Source organism: Leptosomus discolor, chromosome 14, assembly GCF_034619465.1.
Source record: "Leptosomus discolor isolate bLepDis1 chromosome 14, bLepDis1.hap2, whole genome shotgun sequence".
NCBI lineage: Eukaryota > Metazoa > Chordata > Aves > Leptosomiformes > Leptosomidae > Leptosomus > Leptosomus discolor.
In genome coordinates this window covers 577,785-600,998 of record NC_141404.1, presented here as the reverse complement: position 1 = coordinate 600,998, position 23,214 = coordinate 577,785, and the positions used below count along the sequence as shown (strand labels likewise).

The following is a 23,214-nucleotide window of genomic DNA, read 5'->3' as shown; positions in this document are numbered from 1 at the left end:
CACATCCCATTAACCTTGTCTGCAGAAGGGACACCTGGCCAAGCCGAAGAATTAGCTCTTGTAATTAGGAATGTAAACATCCCACACTGCCTGCTGCCATCCAGGCGTCCCATCCCTGCCTTCTCCCGGTGCTCGTTAGGGCGGGATACCTCCAGCTGGGCTCTTCCCATCATCAGCTTCCCACACACCAGTTCCCAATAGTTTCTAAATTAACAGGCATGTAAAACCCCAGTCAAACCAAAGTAGCTTTGGTTCTTCAAGGACTAGGGTTGGTGTTTTGTCAGTGCTGGTTGTGCTCTAGGAAGGGGCACCAGCAGTTGGCGGTGTTTGCCAGCGATGCGTGGTAAGTCTTGTCCTCTTCCTTGGAGGAGCTAATTGATGCCCATGACTTGTGACTGGTACCAGCAGAGCGATAGTATCCCTAACAATGGGGAGGTTTATACCCCGGCTCTCTAAGCTGATGGCACAGCACCAGGCCAGCGTGCTGAGTGTTTCCACAGTGAAGCTACCTGAGGTGGCACAGGGACACCCTCTTGCCACCTCTGCCTGTGGCCCCACTAGGTTTAATTTTTAGGCTAAGTAGTATCCGTCTGTTCTCAGTATCAGGAGTCATGCCCTGGTGCTGGATGGAGCAATTATGTCATTGTTCATAATACAGTAGGTTCTGAAAATTAAGGTGACTTTGTTTGTTTCTCAGTAATATAATGAGTTATTTTGAGCGATGCTAGATTTAATGGCTAAATCAATATGTGTGTTTAGTGTTAGGCTTTATTTTAGCACTAAGTGACATGAGATAAGCAGACTTAAGAGAGTGTTAATTGGTTTGTGTTTAGCATTTACACTAATCAGAGTGTGCAGTGCTGCCCAGGGCTCTTCAGCACTAGTAATTCTGTTTATCCAAACTAGGAATTGTTTACTCTGACTGGAGTGGCATCAGCCTGTTTTTTCACATATTTGAACGTTATACTGCATGGGTGAATGTAACGGAGTCCTGGCTAAGTCTGAGCCACAGTGTGTGTCTGTACGGGGAAGGATGGCTAAACAAACCTTGAGGAAAATGTAACATTAGGAGGCACCTGTACTGACAAAGTCACCACGTGGAGACTTCAGTAGTGCAAGGAAATGGCATTTATTTTCCCTTCGTGGCTGGCATATTTCTGTGCCTTCATTTCGAGGATGTTCATATGGGAAGACGAGCCAGTGTTCCCCTTCCCAGCTCACCGCCTGCTACAATCAAGACAGAACTCCCGTCACCCCCTTTATGGGATGAATCCTCCACCAAGCTCTCGCTGCTGGGGTCGCAGCGCTCTGTCTTCATGAACCCGGTGCAGGAGACGGGGTTTATCGGCTGAGGCGCTGGGGCCGCGCTGCCCGAGGAGGGATCCTGCCCACGTCTGCCGGGCAGCAGGGATGGAGCCTGCGGGGTCTCTGCCGGGCGCAGGAGCGTACGATGTGCCAGAAGCCGCCTCCGCAGCCATCGCTGAGCCGCCTGGCTGGGCTCGCATCCGTCTCACGCTGACGGGAGCAGATGTCTGGGGAAGAGCCCGCTGGAGCGTCCCGAGAGCCGGTGCCAACGGCGGCGCACCATGGCCAGCCTGCACACACGGCCCTGCTGTCTTCCCGTCACCTGGCTCTGCTTTAATAGAGTTGCTTTTGGACCATTTAATTTTTATCTAAACATTTGCTTCCCAGCTGAGCTCTTGGAGAGCGCAGCTCTGACTCCCTGGGCCAGTGCTGAGCCCCTGGCAATAGAGCTGTCTGCTGGAAGCACTGACAACCCTTTCTGCTGCTGGAAGCTGCCTCCTGAGCCGTTCCCAGGGTCCTCCCCTGCTGCAGACCCAGTGCTCACTCCGTTCCCACAGCCCGTCCCCTTGCAGCGTGGCAGGTCTGACTCACAGACACGGGTGGCTTGTGCAGAACCTGCGATGTTGTCCCCAGCAAGGATGCTCTGTACAAGGAAGGTCAGACGCGCCACAGACTGCGGCTACTCCTGGCTGCTCTAAGCTGTACTGAGAGGCAGAACAAGATGAAATCCCTTTTATTTCACAAAGTGCTATTTTATTGATTTCTGCCAAACAACCCTTAACTCGGTTGCGGTGCCCCTCCCGTGCCACCACCCAGGAGGGGAGCACGTGGCTGCATGTGGGGGGGAAAGCCCGGACTCACCGTTATCTGGAGCTGCAGCAGTGTTTTGACAGTTCCTGAGATGGACGTTAAATCACTTCTGCAAGGGAGAGTGAAGGGATGTCACTCGGGCTCAGAGAGGAAGCTCTGCTGTACCGATTGCACTGACTCTGTGATCCGAGTCAGAATGAGAATCATAAATCTTGATTATTCTCTGTCTCAGCTGATTTGAACCAAATGCCTTGGACAGGGATATAGTTCACATCTCGCTGAAAACTGCAAAAAAACTGATTAAATGTACAAACTGATATAAATAGCACTCTATCTGTGTTAATGCCCAAACTGTCACTGCTCGGGGAGAGGATTGCGCATGGACAGGGCTCTGTCCCGGCCCAGAACAGCTTCCTGGGTATTTTTGGAGGCAGCTTTCTCCCCACTGCCATTTATTTTGGTACTTTGTTCCTGCAATGCTGGCTGTTATTATGATGCTGTCAATTACAGATGGCAGCTCTGATTCTGATTGCACTTTGCTTACAATTAAGCATCCTATAGAAAAATGGAAATGCTGGGTCATTAACATAAAGTAATAATAAGGTAAACCATTCAATTATGGAGGAAAAGCATTTTGAATAATAAGGATATTGTATGCCTAAAAGACATTCAGATGCCAATGTATTACCATTTTTGCATACATAATAAATGAACTTAAACCCCAAAATAATCGACAGAAGCAAATAATAAATAGCTGTGCCCTCGGCAACAGCCTGGCTAGCATCGCTCCCTCCTGGGGCAGAAGAGAAGCTCCTGGAAGGGAATGGAGGGGTCTCAGGTCTGTGCAGTCCTTGGCAGGATTTGGGGGATGCTTGGCCACCATGGGGTTCATCTGATGGCGCAACCAAGATGGTGCGGTGGGAACTGATGCAGCCAGCTTGCCTCTGGCGCTGAGCGGGGGACATGGGGAGCTGCAGGGAAGGGCAGTAAGGGGTGAGGGGGTGGCGGTGTTCATCGCTGCCCCGTAACGGCAAGGGAGGGCAGCGGGGCTCTGCTCAGGGCATATGCTGGGCTCCAGGGGCTGGATGCAAACACTGCCCCACGGCAGATTAAAAAGGGAGATGTTGTGTTCTCGACACAGTTAATGCAGTGGGGAAGATCTGGGCAGCCCGTGTCTACGTGGAGGGATTTGGGACTGGCTTTGCTACCTCCAGCAGCCGCTGTCCCCCAAGAGCCTGTCACCTCCTGACAGGAGCCTGTCCTCCTTGGTCCTATCCCCCTCCCTGCCTGCCCCTGCATTCAGCTGCCCAGCCTGTGGCACCGGTGGGCCTGCACAGACCCATCTTGTCTACAACTAGAAACGAAACAAGTAATCGCACAGGTTTGAAGATGCAGAAGGGCTGTGCTCCTGGCCACCTGCCTCTGACCAGCCAGGAGCTCCTAGGGCAGCCTTTATTGGAGGTTTTGTGCCAAGCCTTTTTGTGCTGGTGGGGTGAGAGTCATTCTCTTTCCCCCTGGCCGCCAGCGGTGCAAGAGCTCAGCAGCAGGATGTGTACAATCACTCTTGTTGTTCAACCTGTTCTGCAGATACCGCTCCTCTGTTGTCCCTCCGTAGCAATTCCCACCCTTTTAGCTGTTGATGGCTTGCCTATTACTCTGGCGCTGGGTTAGGATAACATCCAGATACATCTGAAGAGTGGAATGTATTTACTGTTTTTCCCTGAAAAACGTTTAGCCTCATACAGCAGCGGTGCTTTTGCTTAGGCAACCGTTACTGTCAGGGGTTTTTTCCTGGTAGAAGTAAATTTTCTAGAAGATGAAAAAGGACTCCTCTGATGTGTAGCTTCATACTACTGCATTTTAATATTCTGTTTTCATGGTCTTCCTTCTCAGGAAGGGCCCATCTTTGGGAGACAGGAATGGTTTGAACCGCCCAGTTGAGTCAAATCAGTATGTAAAGTGAACCGGACTGTGTGCATAGCGTGCTCTCTCTTAGCTGTATCTTTTCCTTTTCATACTGGCTTTTCCGGGAACCGTAGCCTGCAGTGTGAATAGCATGTATTTCTAACAGTCTTGAAACTTCCACAGGTATTGCTTAGCAATGAGCAAGGCAAATCTGAATGGAAACCACTTCTGGATGGGTGCCTGCGCAGTGCCGCACAGACGCCTGCCTGCTGTGTCCAGGGCGGGAGGACGCGGCCGGCTGCGCTGGGGCTCATCCTGCTGCTTGTGTCCCAGGCGAGTTCCCACCTTGGGAACAGGTTTCCCCAGCAGGTGGGAAGGGAAGGTCTGCGATGGCCTGCTGCCGACAAGATGCGCTGGATCTAGTGTTTCGGAGGGGGCTTCTGTCCTGCAAGCGCAGGCTGACACGTGTTTCAGCAGTGCAGCTCGTGCCCGTTCTGTCTGGGGGTGTGCTGGGGACTGGCACGTGGCAGGCACGGCAGCGGCCCTGCGGCTTGCCCGAGGTTGAGGTGTGGACTGGGACAGCCAGGGGCGCACGTGCATGCCTCAGCTGAGCCGGCCTCTCGCCGTGCTTGGGCACCAGTGTGCAAGGGGAAAGGGGGAGCACAGGGGCTGCAAAAAGCTTTCGAGGCCAGTGCAGGTGGCAACAGCTCTGCAGCACACAGGAGGTTTGGCCGATCTCGAAGACCAACAGTGAGGTTTGATCGCTTGTATCAGGGTTTTTTTCCCCCTGGCAGGTTTTCATCCTGCTTCAGCCGTATCGGTGCCTTCCGAGCAGGCGCAGGGAAGGCGCTGCACCCTGCTCCCCTTCTGCTCTGCTGCTTCTGCTGTCACTCCGTGCGGAGCATTAGCAAGTGCATCCCCAGAGCCTGGAGGTGCAGGTGACATCCTCGGCTTGACCATGTCTTCCGAGCAGGTAGGGGAACAGGAGCGGGTTGAAACAGAAGCACCCCCATTCTTCAGAGGACCCACCTAGCAGAGCAAGCTGACTGTGACTGAGACATGCGCATTGGGACACCCAACATTTTTCAGAGCTAGTTCGTATTTATTTGCTCAATAAATAGCTGCTCTTTGCTCCCCAAACTGTCTGAATCCCTTCTGCAAAACCAAGCCTCCCTCGAGCATGGAGCTCGATGTGGTTACACACAGTCCTCAGGGTGGGCATGCTTCCTTCTGGGCTGGCTGCTTGCTTTCTCGGCCCTAGCGTTTACACCAAGTCATGGACATCCAGGTCTTTTCCTTTCTTCCTGTGACAGTGGAACATGAATGAGCTAGCACTCAAGGGACTTGTACCTGTGCGTTGAAGGGAAACCTGGACTCGGAACAGACCGCCTTGACTTGAAGATCGTCAGTCGAAGGAGGCAGGACTCCCCGCTGCCTCTGTCAGGGAATCCCTGTTCGAGCACGTGCGCGAGAGGCAGGGCACTCAGAGTAGTGCTGCTCTGCTATAGCTGTGATTAATACAGTAATTAAATCTGGTAGGCAACACTGAGATACTCGCAGTGAACAGCATTGCAGCGCTTCCGTAGAGAATGGTAGTGAGCCTCGGTCAAAACAATTTTGACTGCAGTGGGGTTAAAAATAACACATTTCCAGCCTTTTTCACAACCTGTTTCATGGCTGAGTGCTGACCCACAATAAATCTTGCACTAAAATTGGAGAGACTGGGCCAAATTTATCCCTGGTAAAACAGTGTCATGCTGGACACACATTTCCATCCACAGGACTGAGGTTGCTTTGCACAGTCAAAGCCAAGTGGTGCCAAGGGCCGTGTTTGTGAGCCACCCGAGATGGTGTGTCCTGGCGCAGATGTGCCGAGCGCTCCCAGCTGCACCAGGAGCTTGCAGAGCTCTGGGGGCGGCTTCTAGGCGAGCTGCTGGGCCAGGCCAGGCAGCTCGGGCAGCATAGGAGCACACCCCTGTGCATTCGCCGTGGCTGCTGGTGAGGGAGGCGGTCGTTAAGGGCACCCCCCATTAGGAAGGCAGTGAAGTCATAGCAGCACTGTCTGATCTGAGATTGTCCAATTTGTGTGTGAGCTGTGCTGTCAGATGGGTGAGGGATTTCAGCACAAGGCAACAGCCGTATCCCAGAGGAGATCCACTTGAGGAAAGAACAGAAGAAAGCAAGATTTAGCATTAAGATCATAATTTCAGATTGCATTGTGCGAGCATCAACAATCTATATACATGAGAGTCTTTGGGGAACACAATGCTGTAATAGCTATCCAAGCCAGCCTGAACAGCGAGGGTTATTTTTAATTGCAACTGAATGGATCTAACCTTGTGATGTCTGTTCACAAAGCATTGCTGGATTAATACAGGTTCCATAGTTGCTCCTGCTAAAAGACTTTAATGGATCAGCTTAGTTCTCTGCTCCATGATTATAGCATTCTTACCCGCCTATCATGCATGAGCCAGATGGTCCCAGTGAAATCAGAGCATATTTATATTTTTGTCTGCTACTCAGCCAGCTGCCCACTGATTTTGTTGCATAGTGGTAGGAGGAGAGGAGCCTTCCTGGGTGAAGTTCACCCACCTCTTTCCGCAGCCCCGGTGTTTCCCCCACCTCCTAAAATGCGTCGGAGGAACCACAGAAGGGTTCTCTCCCCAGGGCTGCCGGGAGGCTTGCCTGGCTGGCCGGGGAGGGCGGCCGCGCTCCCGCAGCAGCAGCACGGCACCATCTCCTGGCACAGATTCAGCCACTTCCCAGTGTGCAGAGGGATGTTTTCAGTTCTATTGGTGATGAGAGCCATTAAGAAGGTACAAGTACTAAAGAGATCCCGAGCGATGCCTATAAAACCTCTGAATCCCTGACAGAATCAATAGTGGGCTCTCAGGAGCAACTTCTTATCCAGGCCAACTTAAGGACATGCCAATGAGCCGTTAAAGATTTTGCATTTTGTGGAGACACAGAATCCCTTTCATTGTGGTTGTTGGACTCCAGACTGGGTGAGATGATGAAAAATTGCGGTAGAAATAGGCTGTGCTCCAAAGGCGTTTTCCTGGGCGTCTGGGAGAGCAGCCCGAGTGATGCTCACGGGCAGCATCCGGGCACGGGCCCAGCCCGCATCGGCGGTGCCCGGCGTGCGAGCCCAGGCCGCCGTCGCCAGAGGGGAGCCTTGTCCCCGGGGGTCTGCTGCAGTGAGGGGCACAGACCCCCGGCCGTGTCTGCGAGGAAGGCGGAGGCAGAGGGGCAGGAGAGGGACGGAGGGAGCAGGGGAGTGTGCCCCATGAGACGGAGGTCCCGGGGCCGGTGCCTGGGGCGCAGCCGAGCCTCGCGGTGTCCCGGGCCGTTCCACCAGCCCACGAGCTGGAGCTCGGGCGGGCGCTGCCCGCTGGGGCTGCCCAGGCGCCGCCGGCCAGGCCCGGGCCCGTGCCCCGCTGCGCCCGCTTGCCTCCGCTTAGCGGGCAGCTCCGCGGTGGGCACCATTTCCAGTTTGGCACTCCGGTTACCGTAGCAACTCGGAGCTGCCATTCTCTGCTCGGATCAGCTCGCAGTTATTCTGCACGCCTTAGCACCTGCATCGTTATGGCAACGCAGGCCTTCTCCGGCCCGGCTGGCAGGGCGGCCGAGGGACCGAGGGACGGTGCTGGGCCCGGCGGGGAGCACGCGGCCGGAGCGGCACGGTCGGCCCTGCTGCGGGCAGCGAGCGCTCCCAGGCCCCGGCCGCTCCGTGTTCCCCGGGCTGCCCTCGCTCCGGCTGGGGCGCCCTGGGCCCGGGGTCCTGCATGGCCTGGGAGACACCGGGGAGAGGCTCAGCAGGGACGTGGCTGGCATGGAGCATGGAAGTGTTCTTGCAGTCAAACTGCCCCTCTTGGGAGTGTTTCACGTGGATACCAAATGGCTTTGCAAACTTTGGGACAGGGGAAAGCTGCTTGGCTTGGAGAGCGAAACCAACAGTCCCAGGCAGCCCTTAATTTGGGGTGTAAAGTCCTGCAAGAGCAGAGCTCAAGTCACAGAGGCGGGTGGTTCATCCCCTTCTCCCACAGCCACCACCCTCCGAGCCATTAAACTCTTTCAGTGAGTCTCCTGGGGGAGATTTGTTTTGCTTTAGCCCCAGCCTGAACTGGTACCCACTTTTCCGAAAGTGCTTTACAATTTGCGTTTAATGTTTTTCAACAGACATGTGCAAGCCATTTGAATTAGAGCAGTATGAATCTATTAGGCAGCGACAGATGCAAGTTTTGTGTCTCTTATTAGAAGGGATTGGATTCTGAGGTTTAGTGATGTGCAAAGGATTGGACTTTGGAGAGATTAAAATTATTTTCAGCGTTAAGCACAATATTTCTAAGCTAATGCACTCAGTCTTGAATATAGATTCACAGACCAAAAAGATTATAAAACATTAAACCTATGTAAATTCAGCTGTAAATTTATGTTTGAACAAATTCAACAAGAGATTTGACTTGGGGGCTTACAGCAAATAGGTTCTGCTTTTAATGCGTATTGCAGTCTTCAGTTGCAATGCCATTCTCCCCTTGAAAGTCCCACGCCTGCTGAATTACTGGCAGGTCACAGTTGACAGCTCAAGCAATTATACCAGAATGTGTTAATAATAAAAAGGAAAATGACTTCATGTTTGTCTTTTCAGAAGACAAAAGCAGATGTTTGCTCCACCCTGAGGAGCAGCAGAGATGAGCTCCACAGGCAGGTGACATGGTTGCAGCACCTGGCCACTGCCTCTTTCGGACAGCAATTGTGCAAATCCATGTCCTTCTCTGTGGTTCTCCAAGCCCTGGGAGTTGCTTTGAACTTTTTCCTCTTGTTGAGAACATGAAAATACAGTTAACAAAGACTCCTTTTGAGTGGGATTGCAGGAAACCTGCAACATCGTGAGCAAGCTGCCTACACACAGATAAATGACAGCTGTGACTGAAGGAATAAACAAGATAATCTGGATTTAAATAAACCACAAGGGGATTTTGGCAACATGCAAATTCACAAATTTATAAAATGTATCCTTTGAAAATAAAGAGCTTGTCTGAAGCCAGCAGTTAAGAACAATTACCACAGCACATTTTCCCAATGAGGGCTTAGAGCTGGCCTTTGCCACAAACCAGAGGAGACCAGGAGCCAGATGTCCTGCCCGTCGCCGCACAGCGGCTGGGGGCCCTTTTTATGCACAGAGCAAAAACCTCGAAGAAGCGACGGCAGCGAGTGTCCCGTCTGAGTGGGGAGCTGCAGGAGCGGTGGTGTGCTGGGGGGCACGCAGAGCAGCCTGGCCCTCCTGAGCCCCCAGGCCACAGCACTGGGGAGTAAGCAGGAAAGGAGAGAAATGTCAAAAGCCCCAGCAAGCACCCAACAATACATATTTGACCGTCTGCTTGGAGGACCAGGTAGTCCTGTGTCCGAGCCCAAGAGTGGCAATAAAAGCTTCATTTTGACGTTGCACAGCGCAGAGATGCTGCTGCCAACAAGGGAGAGGCAATGATGCCCATCCCCGTAACTGAGTGGAGGAGCCATTAGTGCTGGATGGCGGTGGAGCTCCTTCCAGTGGCTTGTTGTCCTCGCCTCCCTTTTTTCAGGTGGGTAGCAATGGAGACAGAGGAGGCGCAGGAGGCGAGTAGAGACCGGCGGCGCAGCCATGAGTAGACGTGTCCCATTCCAACGCTTCGCCTCCTGGGCTGCTCTGCAGAAGCACATCAGGGGTGAGTGGTGCCTCTTCATCAACCAGTCTGGCATCAAAAAGGAAAGAAACACTGCAAGACAAGCCAAAGCATGCCCGGGAGGCTGTGCAGTCCTTGCCAGGAGCAGAGCCCTGGCCCAGCACTGCAAATTGCTCTGCAGCAGCCGCCGGAGGAGAGCGATCCAGAGCGTCGCGTCCTGCCCGAGCACGCAGAGCTGGTTCTGTCGGCACGTGCGCAATTCGGGCAGAGCACATGGCAGCAGCTCCGTGAAGGTTCACTGCTCTGAGGAGTATTTGTGCCATGCCAGAGGCTCGGTGGCTCCGGGTATAACACCCTTGTTATTCTCAGCAGGAGGAGCCGGCGGTGCCGTGTGTTGTTCCCTCCTGCTGCGCTTGGCAACAGCTATGGCGTGCAGCAGGACGTGCGCAGGCTCGTGGGGCTGGCGGGCTCAAGCCTTCTTCACAGCTGCCTTTCCACGGCGGGAGCTCAGCAAGGCAGTCCGCATGCCTGCCCGGGAAAGGCAGCACCTAGGAAGTAATTCTGAAACAAGGCAGAGTTTGGGAAAAAGCATTTCTGCACGTGCGTCCCAGAGCTGCAGTAGTTCTGGCGCTGTGCAGGGCCAGAGGTGTCTCGAGGACACACTGCAGCTCCCAGTGTTATCCTTAAAACTGTACAGAAAAAGCTGAATCTGCTTTTTCTCCTCTTTTCCTTGATCACTCCTTCCCTGCTGTCTCTCCTCAGTGCCAGCCCATCTATCCATTTGTCTTTATTGTGCATGGAATTGAACACAGCCCTTAAGTGTGGCAACACTTTCACATTATTAGCTCTGCAATTTCTTGGCTCCTGTTTATTGTGATAACATCATCTGAAGGGGCCATTGTAATTAATAGTTTGTCCGTGCTTCTTTTATAAACCCCTGGTGTGTTTGTTTTATAGTTGGGCATCAGCCACTACAACTTGCTTTCAGTGTGTTGTCTGAAGTGTCCCCACCACAGAGAAAAGGCTTAGAGGTTTGGGGTTTTTTTTTGCAACAGCTTATTGAAACCATAATTTAAAGTAAAAGCTACGTAAGTTCATTGTTTACAAAACGGTCCATGAAGGGGCTATTGCCATGGCATGGCAGTGCCTGGAAGGAGAGGGAACCCTGCTCCTGGCTGTCACCCAGCCCCTGCCGGCCACGGGACGGGCAGGAGCAGCAGAGTGGGTGAAGGAAAGCAGCAGTACTTCCTCTGAATTCTGATTAATTTTCATCTCTCTTAAATCATTGTCATCTAAAAACCCACAAATAACAGGCACAATCCCTAACGCAGAGCAAACGAAGGCTTGTGCAAGCACCGGGTCCCTGAGGACCTGCCCGAATGTCCCAGGGGCTGCAGACCGCTCGCCGTGCCGGGGAGATGCTGGTAGAGGGGAGCAGGAGCAGATGCAGCACAAATGCCGTCAGTAACACCCTCTGGTCTGATTGCACAGCCAGAGCGTCGGCACAAGAGGCAGGGGCCCAGCCGGCCCCATTTGCTGTACAAGCTTTTAGTTTGAGTCCACAGACACTTATTTGCAGAACAAGGTCTTGTCAGCTGGGAGAGAGAGCAGATAGGAAGATGTGAGACGAAATCCCAGTCAGCTAGTGGCGGTGGGTAAACCAATTCACGCTGCAGCCGAGGTGCTAAGTATCCGTGCGTGGTGTTAACAAACCCGGAGCTCCCCGGGCCGCCTGGTCCCCGGCTCGCCGGAGCTCTTTGCTGCAGAGCAGATGTGCTGGTGGAGGCAGCGCTCCGGGTGGTCCGGGGCAGGCCAGGGCAGCTCTGCCTGTGGACACAGAGGGTCAGAGCAGACGGCAGCGGTGGCCCCCTCCAGCCCTATTGTCTGAGAGTCCATCGCTCATAGTCCAGCAGAGCTTTTAGCATCTCATAATCACCACATTTTGACATTTGACAGCATGCATGCTGCCAGGGTCTGACTCAGAGGAGTATACACCAGCCAATTCTGTCTGTGCTGGTCCCTCCTTCTGCTCAGACAGTTGCATAGGAAAAAGCTTATCCTGCCTGAGACAGCACAAACAAGCGCGCGGTGCTGCTGCGCGGGCATCAGGGTAGTTGAACACCAAGGGGTAATGGCGTTTGGCGCTTGCCTGGCAGTCCAGCACCATTTGCAAGGTAGAAGGACTTCTACACACTGCTCCTTCTCCTGTTATCCAGGCCACCGCTGTCTCCGCTGATGCCTTCCTCACTCAAAAATCAGAGCTGCCTCTTCCCGTTCCCCGTGGTGCCACATGCCGCAGGTTCACTGCGACCCCGTTGGTCCCGTTTGACCCTCGTGTCTCAAAGTGCTGCTCCAACCTCCCAGCAGCAGCAGCAGTAACGGCAGCCCCAGGTCAGCCTCCCCAGAGCTTCACCTCTGTTGTCAGCTCAGGATCAAACATGCCCCTGGCCTGGAAGGGATGCTTCAGGAGAACCTGCCATGAACTGAGACCTTCAGTGTTCCTGTTCAGAGCTGGCAAAGGGAGCATTGGAGCTGGTCCAGCCCTTTCAAGCTTTACCATGGTGTAAACTGAAGGTCGGGATAAAGGAAGAAGGTGGAGAGCTCTGCTCTCCCATCCTTGTGGAGCAGGACAGCAGTGAGTACAGAGCCAACACGAAGGAGAAACACTGCCCGGGCACTGAAGGATGAGTCCATGGACCTTGTTGCTGCTTGATGTTTTTGAGCCTGGAATTTAGCAAGACACAGGAGGGACTGGACACCTTTGTGCTTGTTAACTGTATCTAGAGTTGCCACTAACTACGAAGATTGGGAAGCAATATTAAAACTTTCTGCTTCAGAACTGTGTTTAAATCTTCAGTGATAGGAATTGGGAGGAAAGGAGTATAGGCAGCGTAGTCCCATAGCTGGTTGAGAGATTCTCAGTCCTTCCTTGGGGGCTCCCATTACTGACCAGTGTCAAAGAGAGGCCACCTGGCAGGAAAACTCCCAGCCACCACCCAGGCTGCAGTACTGCTGTCCCTGGGGACTGGCAGCTCCGGGACTCTGGAGGTGCTCTGGGTGTTAGCACAGGACAGCAGACGGCAGGGTAGAACGTGGTCTGCAGCTAGCTTGTGATAGAATCTGTTGAAAGGGAAATGCATACAAATGACTAGCTATAACTGATGATAAAATAACTATTTTGTGGAGCAAGGAACAGAAGAGTAACGCATTGATTTTGGTAATTAACGGTTCAATAGAAACCTGTTCTGGGAGCGCCCTGGGCAAAGTCACTGGGTTGGAAGTGCCTCTATTCCCTGGTCTCAGTTCTTTGCCTCACTCCTCTGCCGTGCTTGCCGAGGCCGGCTGCACAGCCCCAAGGACAGCCACAGGCACTGGCTCCTGCAGCTTGGCCGCTGCTTCTCCTCGCAGGCTCCCGCTCTTCTCTGGAAGCTCCTCGGGGCAGGGATTGTGGCTCAGCCTGCGTGCAGTGCTCATCCCAGCAGGGCTGGAAACCGCCTCCAGCCATTGCCAAAGTGGTTTCCAGTGCCAGTCCTTGCTGGAGGTGGATCGCTCGCCCTCCTCAGCCGCTGGCGATTAGCACCCGGGCCCCATGCAGTGGTGCTGCCTGTGGCAGCCCCCAGCAGCCGCCAGCCCTCCCCCCATCCAGCCCCCCAGCTCTCCGCCCTCCTTTCACCACTCTGTCACATCAAGGCCGAGACCTCATTTCCATGCAGAAATTTTAGCATTTCAGTTCCAAGTTTGTTAAGCAATATTAAAGGAAAAAAAAAACAAACAGGAAGTTTTACACAGCCACGCTCGTATTTGGTGGGCAAGACGGTGCAAGCTCGCTGTGCAGGCGAAGGCAGCGCCCACCAAGGCCAGTGAGGGGGATTCTGCAGCGGGGAGGTTTCTGCAGTGGGTCACGTCCTGAAACCGAGGGTTGTCTTTGGCCAGTCGCTCTCAGAGGCGTGCTGCCGAGTGAGTGGAATTTCCGTGGGAATACAAACACCGGGCAGAATCACGCAGAAACTTGAGAAGTCAAGTGAGCTCCAGTGCCGCTCTGGGAGTTTGGGGGGATGCCCTTGCAGGGTCGGTCGCCAGCTGCTGCTCCCTGCAGCCAGTGGTGCCTGTGCCCAGCTGGCTGCTGCCCTGGCCGGGGTGGCAAGCTGGAGCACGGGTGCTGCGTGGCGCTGGGATGGGGCAGCCTCACTCCAGCCGTCAGCAATACTCCTGCCTGTCAGACGCTTTCGGAGAGCAGCAGGGAGCACTTCTGCTCCAGTCCTCCTCGGGGCAAGTGCTGCCTGCCCCTGAGCTCAACCTCTGGTCTTATTTTCTGTGCACTTTCCTCGCACCGCTCCCTTACACAACCTCCTGCTCGGCCAAAGGGCACCCTGTTGTACAGCAGTGGGCACCTGAGGACTCAATCCCTGATCAAGCTGTGGGCCTTGCTGTGACATGGATGGCCATAAAAGATGCTTCCTTCCCACAGGGCTGTTAAATCTGGGTTCTGGATCCCCCCCGGAAAGCCAGTCTGTAATTCTGCAGCATCTGCAGTCCCCAAGTGCTCGCATCCCTCCTAATTTGTTCAGGCTTTTCTTAAAGGAAAAATACCTCAAGACACATTGTCCCAACTCATCCTTCCTCCTTGCACATCACTGCTACTCAGGTGGCTGATGCAAGGCAGGGGCAAAGCACTGAAGTGCCCTGGGCAGAAGATGGGACTGCAGATGCCCAGCCAGTCGGGTGGGCAGCTCTGATGGGACGCGACGCTGGAGGGACGAGCTCCCTGGCAGGGCCTGGCCTCCAGTGTGCTGGCCCTGAAACGGATGAGCTGGAGTCCTGCAGCCCTGCACCCCTACAAACCCCCATTGTCAGGACTCAAGAGACTTTTCAACAGGAAAGATGCTGACTGCAGGAGAGGGGGAGCCATAAGACCCCGCTGGCCTCTCCACCCAAAACTGCTGAAGGCACAAGCAGCCCTGTGGCAGCACCAAACCCACCGTGGCTCTTGCCTGGACAGGAGACCCCACACCTCCTCCAGCAGGACCCTGGCAAAACAAGCCCTGTTGGATGGATTACACCAGCAGTGAATACACAAATTACGGGGAGGATTAAAGCAAGCCGAGGCATTTAGCAGTCACAAATACGCGGCAACACTGACAGGCAGGACTAGCTGGGCTGCTGCTTGCAGACTTCAGCTGCGTAGTTCCCGAAATGGCTGGTTCCTGGGGCTCGGTGGTTTGACGTCAGCATCGCTGCGGTCACCGGTGCCCAAGGTGCTCTGACAGAACCATTTCCAGCCTATTCACATTGTTTCCTCACCATATGCTTGTGCTAAAAATAGTTGCAATATGAAGGGGTAATCCTGCAAGACCCTGAGCATCGCCATCCTCCCTGTCTGCTGGAGGGGACCTGGCAAGTGCTTCCCAGGAGCAAGAGCACCGGGGAGCAGGGACACCGCTCCTCGTGGCTCCCAGGCATCGGCCCGTCAGCCACTGGGGCTGCGGAGCAAATTAGCCGACAACAGGTTAAACAAACTACGCTTTGTGTGGGTGCACCTAGGCATGAGTATCTGAAAGGTTTAAGATAAAAATATTGTTAAAACATAGGTAAGAAGCAGCCAGTCCTGGCACTGCCCTCCAGCCTCGCCAGCACCCAGCAGCTGAGGAGAGATGAAGGAGGTAGTAGTGCTCTTGCGAGGGGACGTCACTTAATACCTTCCGGCTTGCTGTGATAATCTTTAACTGGGGGGCAGCTGGGACAAGCATTTACCTCTTCATTTTCTTAGATATAAATGCTATCTCACTGCAGTTTCATTTTACAATATGGTAATACGCTATCCAGGAAACTCTTGGTACATGCTAATTTATCCAGTAGGCATATTCCTTTTGGCTAATAAAAGTGCTTGCACAGGAAGCTCAAAACCCAGCAGCAATTAATTATTGACGGAGCATGTGAATTAGAGATAAAAGAAAAGTCATTCTTTCTCACACACAAGATAGTAAATAAATTTAATTATTGTACTAGAAGCAAGGGATCTTATTCTGTATTAAGTTTTATTAGCTGAGACATTTAAAAGCATGTCATCATAACAAAAAGGTCTTGTGTAATCCTAACTGCACCACTCTGGTACAAGGCTCTGAAGTGAATAGGCTTAATTGAGCAAATGGAAGCAGATGGCTTGCTGAACAGACAGGTATTGTACAGGTTTATTGTCAATTAACTTTTGTCTACATATGCCTTTGGCGAATCGACTGTATAATGTGTTACCAAGGCTGATTTAACACTTCAGGTGCCCACCATGTCCAGGGTCCGAGAAGAAACAAAGCCAGAAGTGCTTTGGTCCCTGGGGCCCGCAGGTGCGGCAGCATCCCTCCTCCTGCACGTCCCACCCACGCCTGCATGCGGCAGGAGGGACGCGGAGGCGTCCGCCCGTGCCTGACCCCTCGCTAACCTCCCCTCCTCTGCTTCTGCGCAGGAATGTGATGCCCAAGACGCTGGAGGGCCAGATCACCATGGAGAAGACCCCCAGCTACTTTGTGACCAATGAGGCCCCCAGGCGCATTCACTCCATGGCCAAGGACACGAAGCTGATCGTGGTGGTGAGGAACCCGGTCACCCGGGCCATCTCAGACTACACGCAGACGCTCTCCAAGAAGCCGGAGATCCCCACCTTCGAGGTGCTGGCCTTCAAGAACCGGACCCTGGGGCTGATCGACGCTTCCTGGAGCGCGATCCGCATCGGGATCTACGCCCTGCACTTGGAGAACTGGCTCCAGTACTTCCCACTCTCCCAAATCCTTTTTGTCAGTGGCGAGAGGCTCATCACTGACCCGGCCGGGGAAATGGCCAAGGTCCAGGACTTCTTAGGCCTCAAGAGGATTGTGACAGAGAAACATTTTTATTTTAATAAAACCAAGGGGTTCCCCTGTCTAAAGAAGCCAGAGGACAGCAGTGCTCCCCGGTGCTTGGGCAAGTCCAAGGGTCGAACTCACCCCAAAATAGACCCAGACGTCATCCACAGACTGCGGAAGTTTTACAAACCCTTCAATGTCATGTTTTACCAAATGACGGGCCAAGATTTCCAGTGGGAGCAGGAAGAAAGTGATAAGTAGAACCATGAAATCAGGAAAATAGCTCTTTTCTTTTGAGAGGCGAATCATCATTAGAGACCAAAACTCATTCAGGGCTAGAGGCTCAGCCTTGTGAGCGCAAGACTCTTGCGCTGTCAGGGTTGCAGCTGAAGCTGCCCGCGTTTCCAGCTCTGAAACCTTAGTGGCACCTCACCTCAGGTTGCACTTGGGCTCTCCCTCCTGTGATGCTGAGGGGTCGGGGGGTGGGTGGGAGGAGGAGGCGGCAGAGGGAGCGGGGATCCTCAGGATGATGGGATGCTTCGTGTTGATATTTCACTGCTGGTGTCCCCCTCGCTGCCGGGCAGGCAGGACCAGTGCCTCCAGCCATGGCTAGCTGAGCAGGAGAGTGGCTCACAAAACCCAGCAGCACTGGGACAAACCCATAGATTTGATTTCTCCTGCCCTGGCATTTAGTTTTGCCCAAACAGCAGCATCAGATCTGGTAAATTCAGGACACGTGCATTCACATGCACACTGGTGTTTGTGTGTGGAAGGAATAAAGCCAGTTATGCTGCAAAGGAACTATGTACAGAAACTTCATTTGCACCAGACGTTTCAATTACTTGTTGCACTAAAACTAGTATTTACCAAGTGCCACGAAACACCTGGGCCTGATTCTCCTCCGAATGATGGGAGTAGCTCCACTGTTGGAAGAGAGTCGTTCCTGCTTTGCTGGGATGCTCAGTGAGATCAGAACCGGGGCATCCCCCAGACCCTCCCGCTCCTCCTGGAAGCCGTACCGAAGACCATTCCCAGGCACCTGCGCGGAGTGAGCCAGGGTCTCGCTGCCCAGCCAGGCTGCCGAGCTGTGCCCGTGCAGCGACTCCCAGCAAGGCTGTGCTGTGCCCTGCTCCGTGGTTTGGAGCCAGGCAATCCTGGTGGGAACCAAGGGGGGGACTGCAGGGCGAAGGTGTGGGGCACAGCCCCAGTGTAGGGTCTGGGCAGGGCTGACCGTCAGGGCCCCTGGCACTGCCTTTCGTTTGCACCATGAGAACGGGATCTCTGCTGCTTGCTGGTTTGCAAAATGGGGAAGCAGCCTTCATCTTTACTTCAGAATTACAAAAAAGCAGTTGATTCCCAGGGCGAGCACTGCTCTGTGCAAAAAATACGTGCTTTCTAGTGGAAATTACCAAGTCAACCGAATTTGCGAATCCTGGTCGAAACTAGAATAAACCCATATCCCAAGTGGATCCTCCAGCGATGTGATGAGCGCTACACACTGGAAACAGTGGCGAGCAGGCCAGCAGGCCTTTGGCAGAGCTGCACTGTTTCCATCTCCATTACTGGGAGAAAAACAGTAAGAGGGGGGAAAACAGTAAAAATGCGGAGCTGCTATTGCTGAAATGTTCCGTTCGCATGGGTGATTTCTCAGGGCACTCAAATATTGCTGGCTGCTTTCTTCGTTTTAGTGAGTGGTAGGGATGACTCCCAGGTGGGGTGTAGCTGTGTGTGAGTCCCTCGTCCCCTTTCGGGTGGGGGGTCCCTGGCTGTTGGAAGGCAGCAGAGATGCAGTGTGAGATCCCTGTGGGAGGACCAAGACTCAGTTTTGATTAAGGTGGCAAGGGATCCCTACTGATCCAGCTAACCAAATGAAATCAGTGTTACGCTGCGTAACAAGCTGAACCTGCTTTGGGTTTCATGGCCTGTCGTGTGGTTCATTACGCCATGACGTGATGCTGGTGCCTTGGATCGGATGAAAAAAAGCCGAAGCCATTTGGAAAATTTACACCATGGGCCATGCTGGAGGGGCACCACCACGTCCCTGCTGATGTTAGTTCCTATTAGCCTGATCAGATTTAAAAACAGCTCCTGACATAACAGTTTTTCACAGACCCACAAATCCCCAAATTTTTACACGGAAATTGAAAGTACGTAATAGGAATAATTTTACAGTGTTTCAGGTTATTAAAATGCCAGATCAGCTCCTAAGTTACGCAATTTGGTGCAAGCTGCTGGATAGATGCAGCTGGAGGACGAGGGGCTCATTGAGGCCCAGTGCCCAGGCGCTCCCTGGAGGGATATCCAGGAGTTTTTGCCTGTTCCCAGCGTGCTGCGGCCCCGACTCCCTGGCAGGCTGGTCCCGACTGTGCTGAGCTGGCAGGACCGGTGGTCCTGGCTGCCTGCCGGAGGGGCTTGGCCCTGGGGGGACACCGTCCCACCCATGGTGTGGCCAGGACCTGGCAGACTGGCAGCTGCACGTGACCGCAGGTGTTTTGGCCGTCAGCATGGCACTGTGCATTGCCTCCCTGGCCAAGGCTTGTACTCTCTCAGCCTTCATCCACAGCTTAACCAGGAGCAGTTTTCCTCTGAGCGAGGTCTCCTCAAGCTTGAAAGAGCCCCTAAGAACCCCCATCCCTGCCCAGCAGGTTTCCCTGGGCAGCTCAGCCTGGCTTCTCCTGGGAAGGGCCTCTGGTCCCCAACTGCCGTCCAGCCGCCGTCACCTTCCTGTGGTGAACCTGGCCCCCCGGCCCCCCCGGGGGGCCGCGCCATGGTTTACAGAAGGGGGCAGCCCACGGGAGGTGCTGGGCCTGCCTGTGCCTCACCCGCCTCCTCCGACTCTCGCTCCCGTTCTCTGCCATAGATTCAGAGGTTTGGTTTTTGTACCGGCTGCCATCTCCAGCTCGGGAGGAGCTGCCGAGCACCCAGTGGGAGAGGAGGCCCTGCTCCCCTGCCCTGAGCAGCGGCCCCGCAGACCCCGACCACCCCAGCACGGCAGGACGGGACCCCCGGCCTGCCCAGGTGCCGCCGCGGTGCCACCAGCCCCCTCGCAGCGCTGGACATGCCGGCCGCCCTGGGGCGGGCTGGGGACACGGGGGCACCGGGGAGGCCTCGGGGGGTTTATTCCGTTCTCTGTTTTGTTGACGTGCACCCCGGGTCTGCCACGGTGATGCAGGGGCTTGACAGGGGAATTATTTTCTATCTGGCCGGAGCGTAGCCTGCCAAATGAGAGAGAGTCAGGTTAATAACATTTTTTTTTAAAACTGTTCAAATGTCAGCGTTAGAATACGCAGGAAATTGAATTTTGTATTTGATTTCAATTAGCAAAGCATAAATTATATTTAATTTTATACACAGACCGAGTGATTCATTGTTCTGGAAAAGCTGGTACTTTATGGTTCAGAGGCTGGAAATGGAGTCAGTCCTTTCTGAAACCAAACTGCTGTGCTGTCGCCTCCTCACAAACGCGTCTCTGTCTGTCGGTGTCACTCTGTACCTGAACAATATGAAAACCCTGAACTGAACACTTGAACCCACAGCACTAAACAATAAAACGTTGTAGCAGCTGCATTTCTCTGCTCCATTTCTCCCGGCTCCCCCAGCAGCACCAACACCCCACGAGCAGCCGACCCACGGCGGGTGCTGGCCTGGACCCACCACCAGCCAGTCCGGCTGCCCCGCGGGACGCGGCTTCACCGGTGCCAGAAGGGCCCCCGGGGGAAGGGACATGCCGCAGCTGGGACCAGGACCAGGACCGGGACCAGGACCAGGCCCGCCTGGGCCATCATCCAGCCTGCAGGGTCCCAGGCATGGGGGGGTTTCCAGCGTGTCAGGCAGTGTCCCCAGAGATGTCCTGCGTGGGATCAGCACAGCCTCCGCTTTCCTCTGCAGGCAGGGACCAGCCCAAGGCTGCCTCAGCTGGGGACAGCGGGCTTGTCCCTGCGGTGGGGGATGGCAGGCATGTCCCTGCGGTGGGGGACAGCTTTCCTCGCTGTCCTTGCAGCTTGGGGTGCACCTCCCAAGGTCACAAAGAACAAATCCCTGAGCAATGCCTGGGGAGTTCCACTTGCTGCTGATTAAGGATAAATCAGTGGATAATAAAAGGAGAGAGAGGGCTGGCTGCCAGGCAAAGAAATTAGGGGGAAAATTTTTTTATCTTATTTTGTGTGCACAATTTCCTGCTAGTTTGAAAAAAGCTATTTCATAGCACGGCCCTATTGTGTCATCTGATAAAAACCACTGAAAAACTTTTATCAACAAAATTAGGAAGTAGTGAACTATAAAATTGCTAATTATTTTCTAGTAAATTTACTTTTAAATAACTTTAGACACCAATTACAGGCACCATTAAGCACCATTAACACTGGGTATATTTACCAAACAAGGATGGAATACTTATTATTCAAATCAAGATCATTTTGGTGGAGATTTTCCTGTTTGGAAAGCAGTTTCTTCTTACCAGATGTTTAAAAAGTCATCAGAAGATGGATTACGCCTCAGATGTAGTCAGATTCGTAATGCTTGAATTGTGTCATGATACAATTCAACTCTTGGGACCAACACCTGTGTGAGCAGGGACGGTAATCCCGAGGAGCTGCCCCGGCAGCGCCTGCGCCCAGGCACGGGGCCAGGGCTGATGTGCTCCTCTCTTGCAAGCCCCAAGAAGGCACGTCTCGCATTTGGCTGACGCGACTGTCTCTTGTGACTTCTCCCTCCCAGGCTCCGTGCAGGGCTTCACTACCCGTTGCACACCCCGTCGCGCTGGGCCAGCGAGCGTCGCTCCTCCCGGCGGTCTGCTGCCCTTCTGTCTCTCCAGCGCCGCAGCCGGGTGCCTTTCGCTGCCTCCAGGGATTTGCTCCCCAGAAGACCCGCGCAGCTCTGCAAAGCGCTTGCCCGCTCCCTCCGCCTTTGGGAGCCCATGCTGCAAACTCGGTGCTCGGGCTGCCCCGGTGCCGGCACCACGACAGCCCCGGTCCCGGCGCTGGATGCGCCCGCGCTGGGCTGAACGCCGGCGCGCACCTCTTAATTGGACGTTGCCAGGCGGCTGTCAGAAAGCTGGCTGCAAAGCTGTTACCTGCTCCCACTTTCCTGCTGTTATCTTTGACATCCTCATTATTTATTAACTGCCCTGTACCCAACAGGCTGCCACCGATGCGGAGATGCTGTTATTATGCAGGGTCGATATTCCGCCTGCCTTCCAAGGTCACATCCTCCAGGATGTCTTGCAAACCAGATTGAAGAGGTACCAGCAAAGATGCAACATGTTCTGTATATGCCAATGCCAGGTTTCAAACAGAGCCCTTCGAATAAGGATGACATACTAGATAGTGATAGAGGACCTTGTTGCTTACAGCTTTCCCCTAGCCTGTGTGTAGCACTGAGCTTTTTGCATCTACATCAGCAAATACAGGAAACCAGAGCATCAGGCAAGAGCTCCAGCCATCAGCTTTCTTCACATACTGGAACAAAGCCTTTTTCTCTGACACCCGAGCCTGGGAGGAGAGCAACGTGGGGATTATTTAGCTGGCCAGGTTGCAGACCCGCAATGACCTGTTACAGCTTTGTCAGCACAAATAAACTCCTTTTTTCCGCCCCGTGACCTGTGCTGCTGCCTCCTTGGCACAGCACCGGGTGCCTGTGACCTCCACATGGTGCTGTGGCTTTTGTGCCCCGTGCCGACAGGCTGCGACGTCCCAGTTGTTCCAGGCAGAAACATCAAAACAAACTGATGCTCTCACCTCCCCAGCTTTCATGGTGCCTTTTGCTCTGGGCTTTTTTGGTTTTGTTGACCTCAGAAACTATCCTTCTATGAGTCACTCACTGGAAAAAAAATCTGATTAGAAAATTCTTGATACCTTTTAAGAAGCTTCTCCAACTTCAGGTAAATACTTGAAAGTGGAAGAAATAATTTGAGGATCACTTTGCTGTTTCTTTGTACCACCAACAGGGATATTTTGGAAATTTGTAGTGTAGCGCAGGGTCTAGTAGTTATGGGCACTTGCCCATATGCACCCCATGCAAGGATAGAGGCTGCCAGATGAGAAAATTTCTCTGTGGAAGGATTTACTACAGGTTATCAGGAATTTCTGCTCTGACCTAGTGATGGTCTAGGATGGCAGAGGAGAAAGACATTGGGGCTTTGCAGAGTAATGCAGAGAGGTCCCGTGCTGCCAGCGCCCAGCCCCATGGCTGCACCGAGTTGGGTAGGACACGTCTCGCCCGTGTCAGAGGGGATCTTCCAAACACCCCACAAAGGAGCTCTGTGGCGTCTGGCACCCTGAGAGGTTCGTGGTTGGGGCTTTGTCTCGTGCCAGGCTGGGAGCAGTGGAGGCAGTGGGGGCTGAGCACAGCTCGGAGACCTCGGGCACGGGGACGGTGGCATGTGTTCGTGCTGTCCCACCAGGCTGCAGGACGAGCTGTGCAGCCTGTGCTTGGCTCCTGCGCTGGCAGGGGAAGGCCGGTCTGCTGGCTCGTGGTCAGGGTGGGCATCACCTCAGCGCGGCCAAGGAGCCCCTCGGGTGGAGGTGGCATCCCCGGTCCCCCAGCAGCTGTGAGGGGAGGGAAAGGATCTGCAGCCACTGGTCCCCTCCCCTCTCCCCGTCCTCAGAGGCGGGATGGTGGGCCCTCCTGCAGACCCCTCCTGCGCTTTGCCCCGGGGTGGGCTGCCGGGGAGGTGGGCTGCCCCGCTGCCCCACTGCCCC

At 54.0% G+C, this 23,214-nt stretch overlaps 1 protein-coding gene across 1 annotated transcript in view; it reads left to right on the top strand.

Annotated features, from left to right (window-relative positions):
• The window catches only part of HS3ST4 (heparan sulfate-glucosamine 3-sulfotransferase 4), a 61,442-nt gene extending 44,665 nt beyond the window's left edge, over window positions 1-16,777 (top strand). Inside the window, exon 2 of the mRNA XM_086473038.1 lies at window positions 16,141-16,777. Within this exon, the coding sequence (XP_086329164.1) occupies window positions 16,141-16,777 (637 nt within the window). The remainder of the gene's footprint in view (window positions 1-16,140) is intronic.
• Window positions 16,778-23,214: the final 6,437 nt, after the last annotated feature.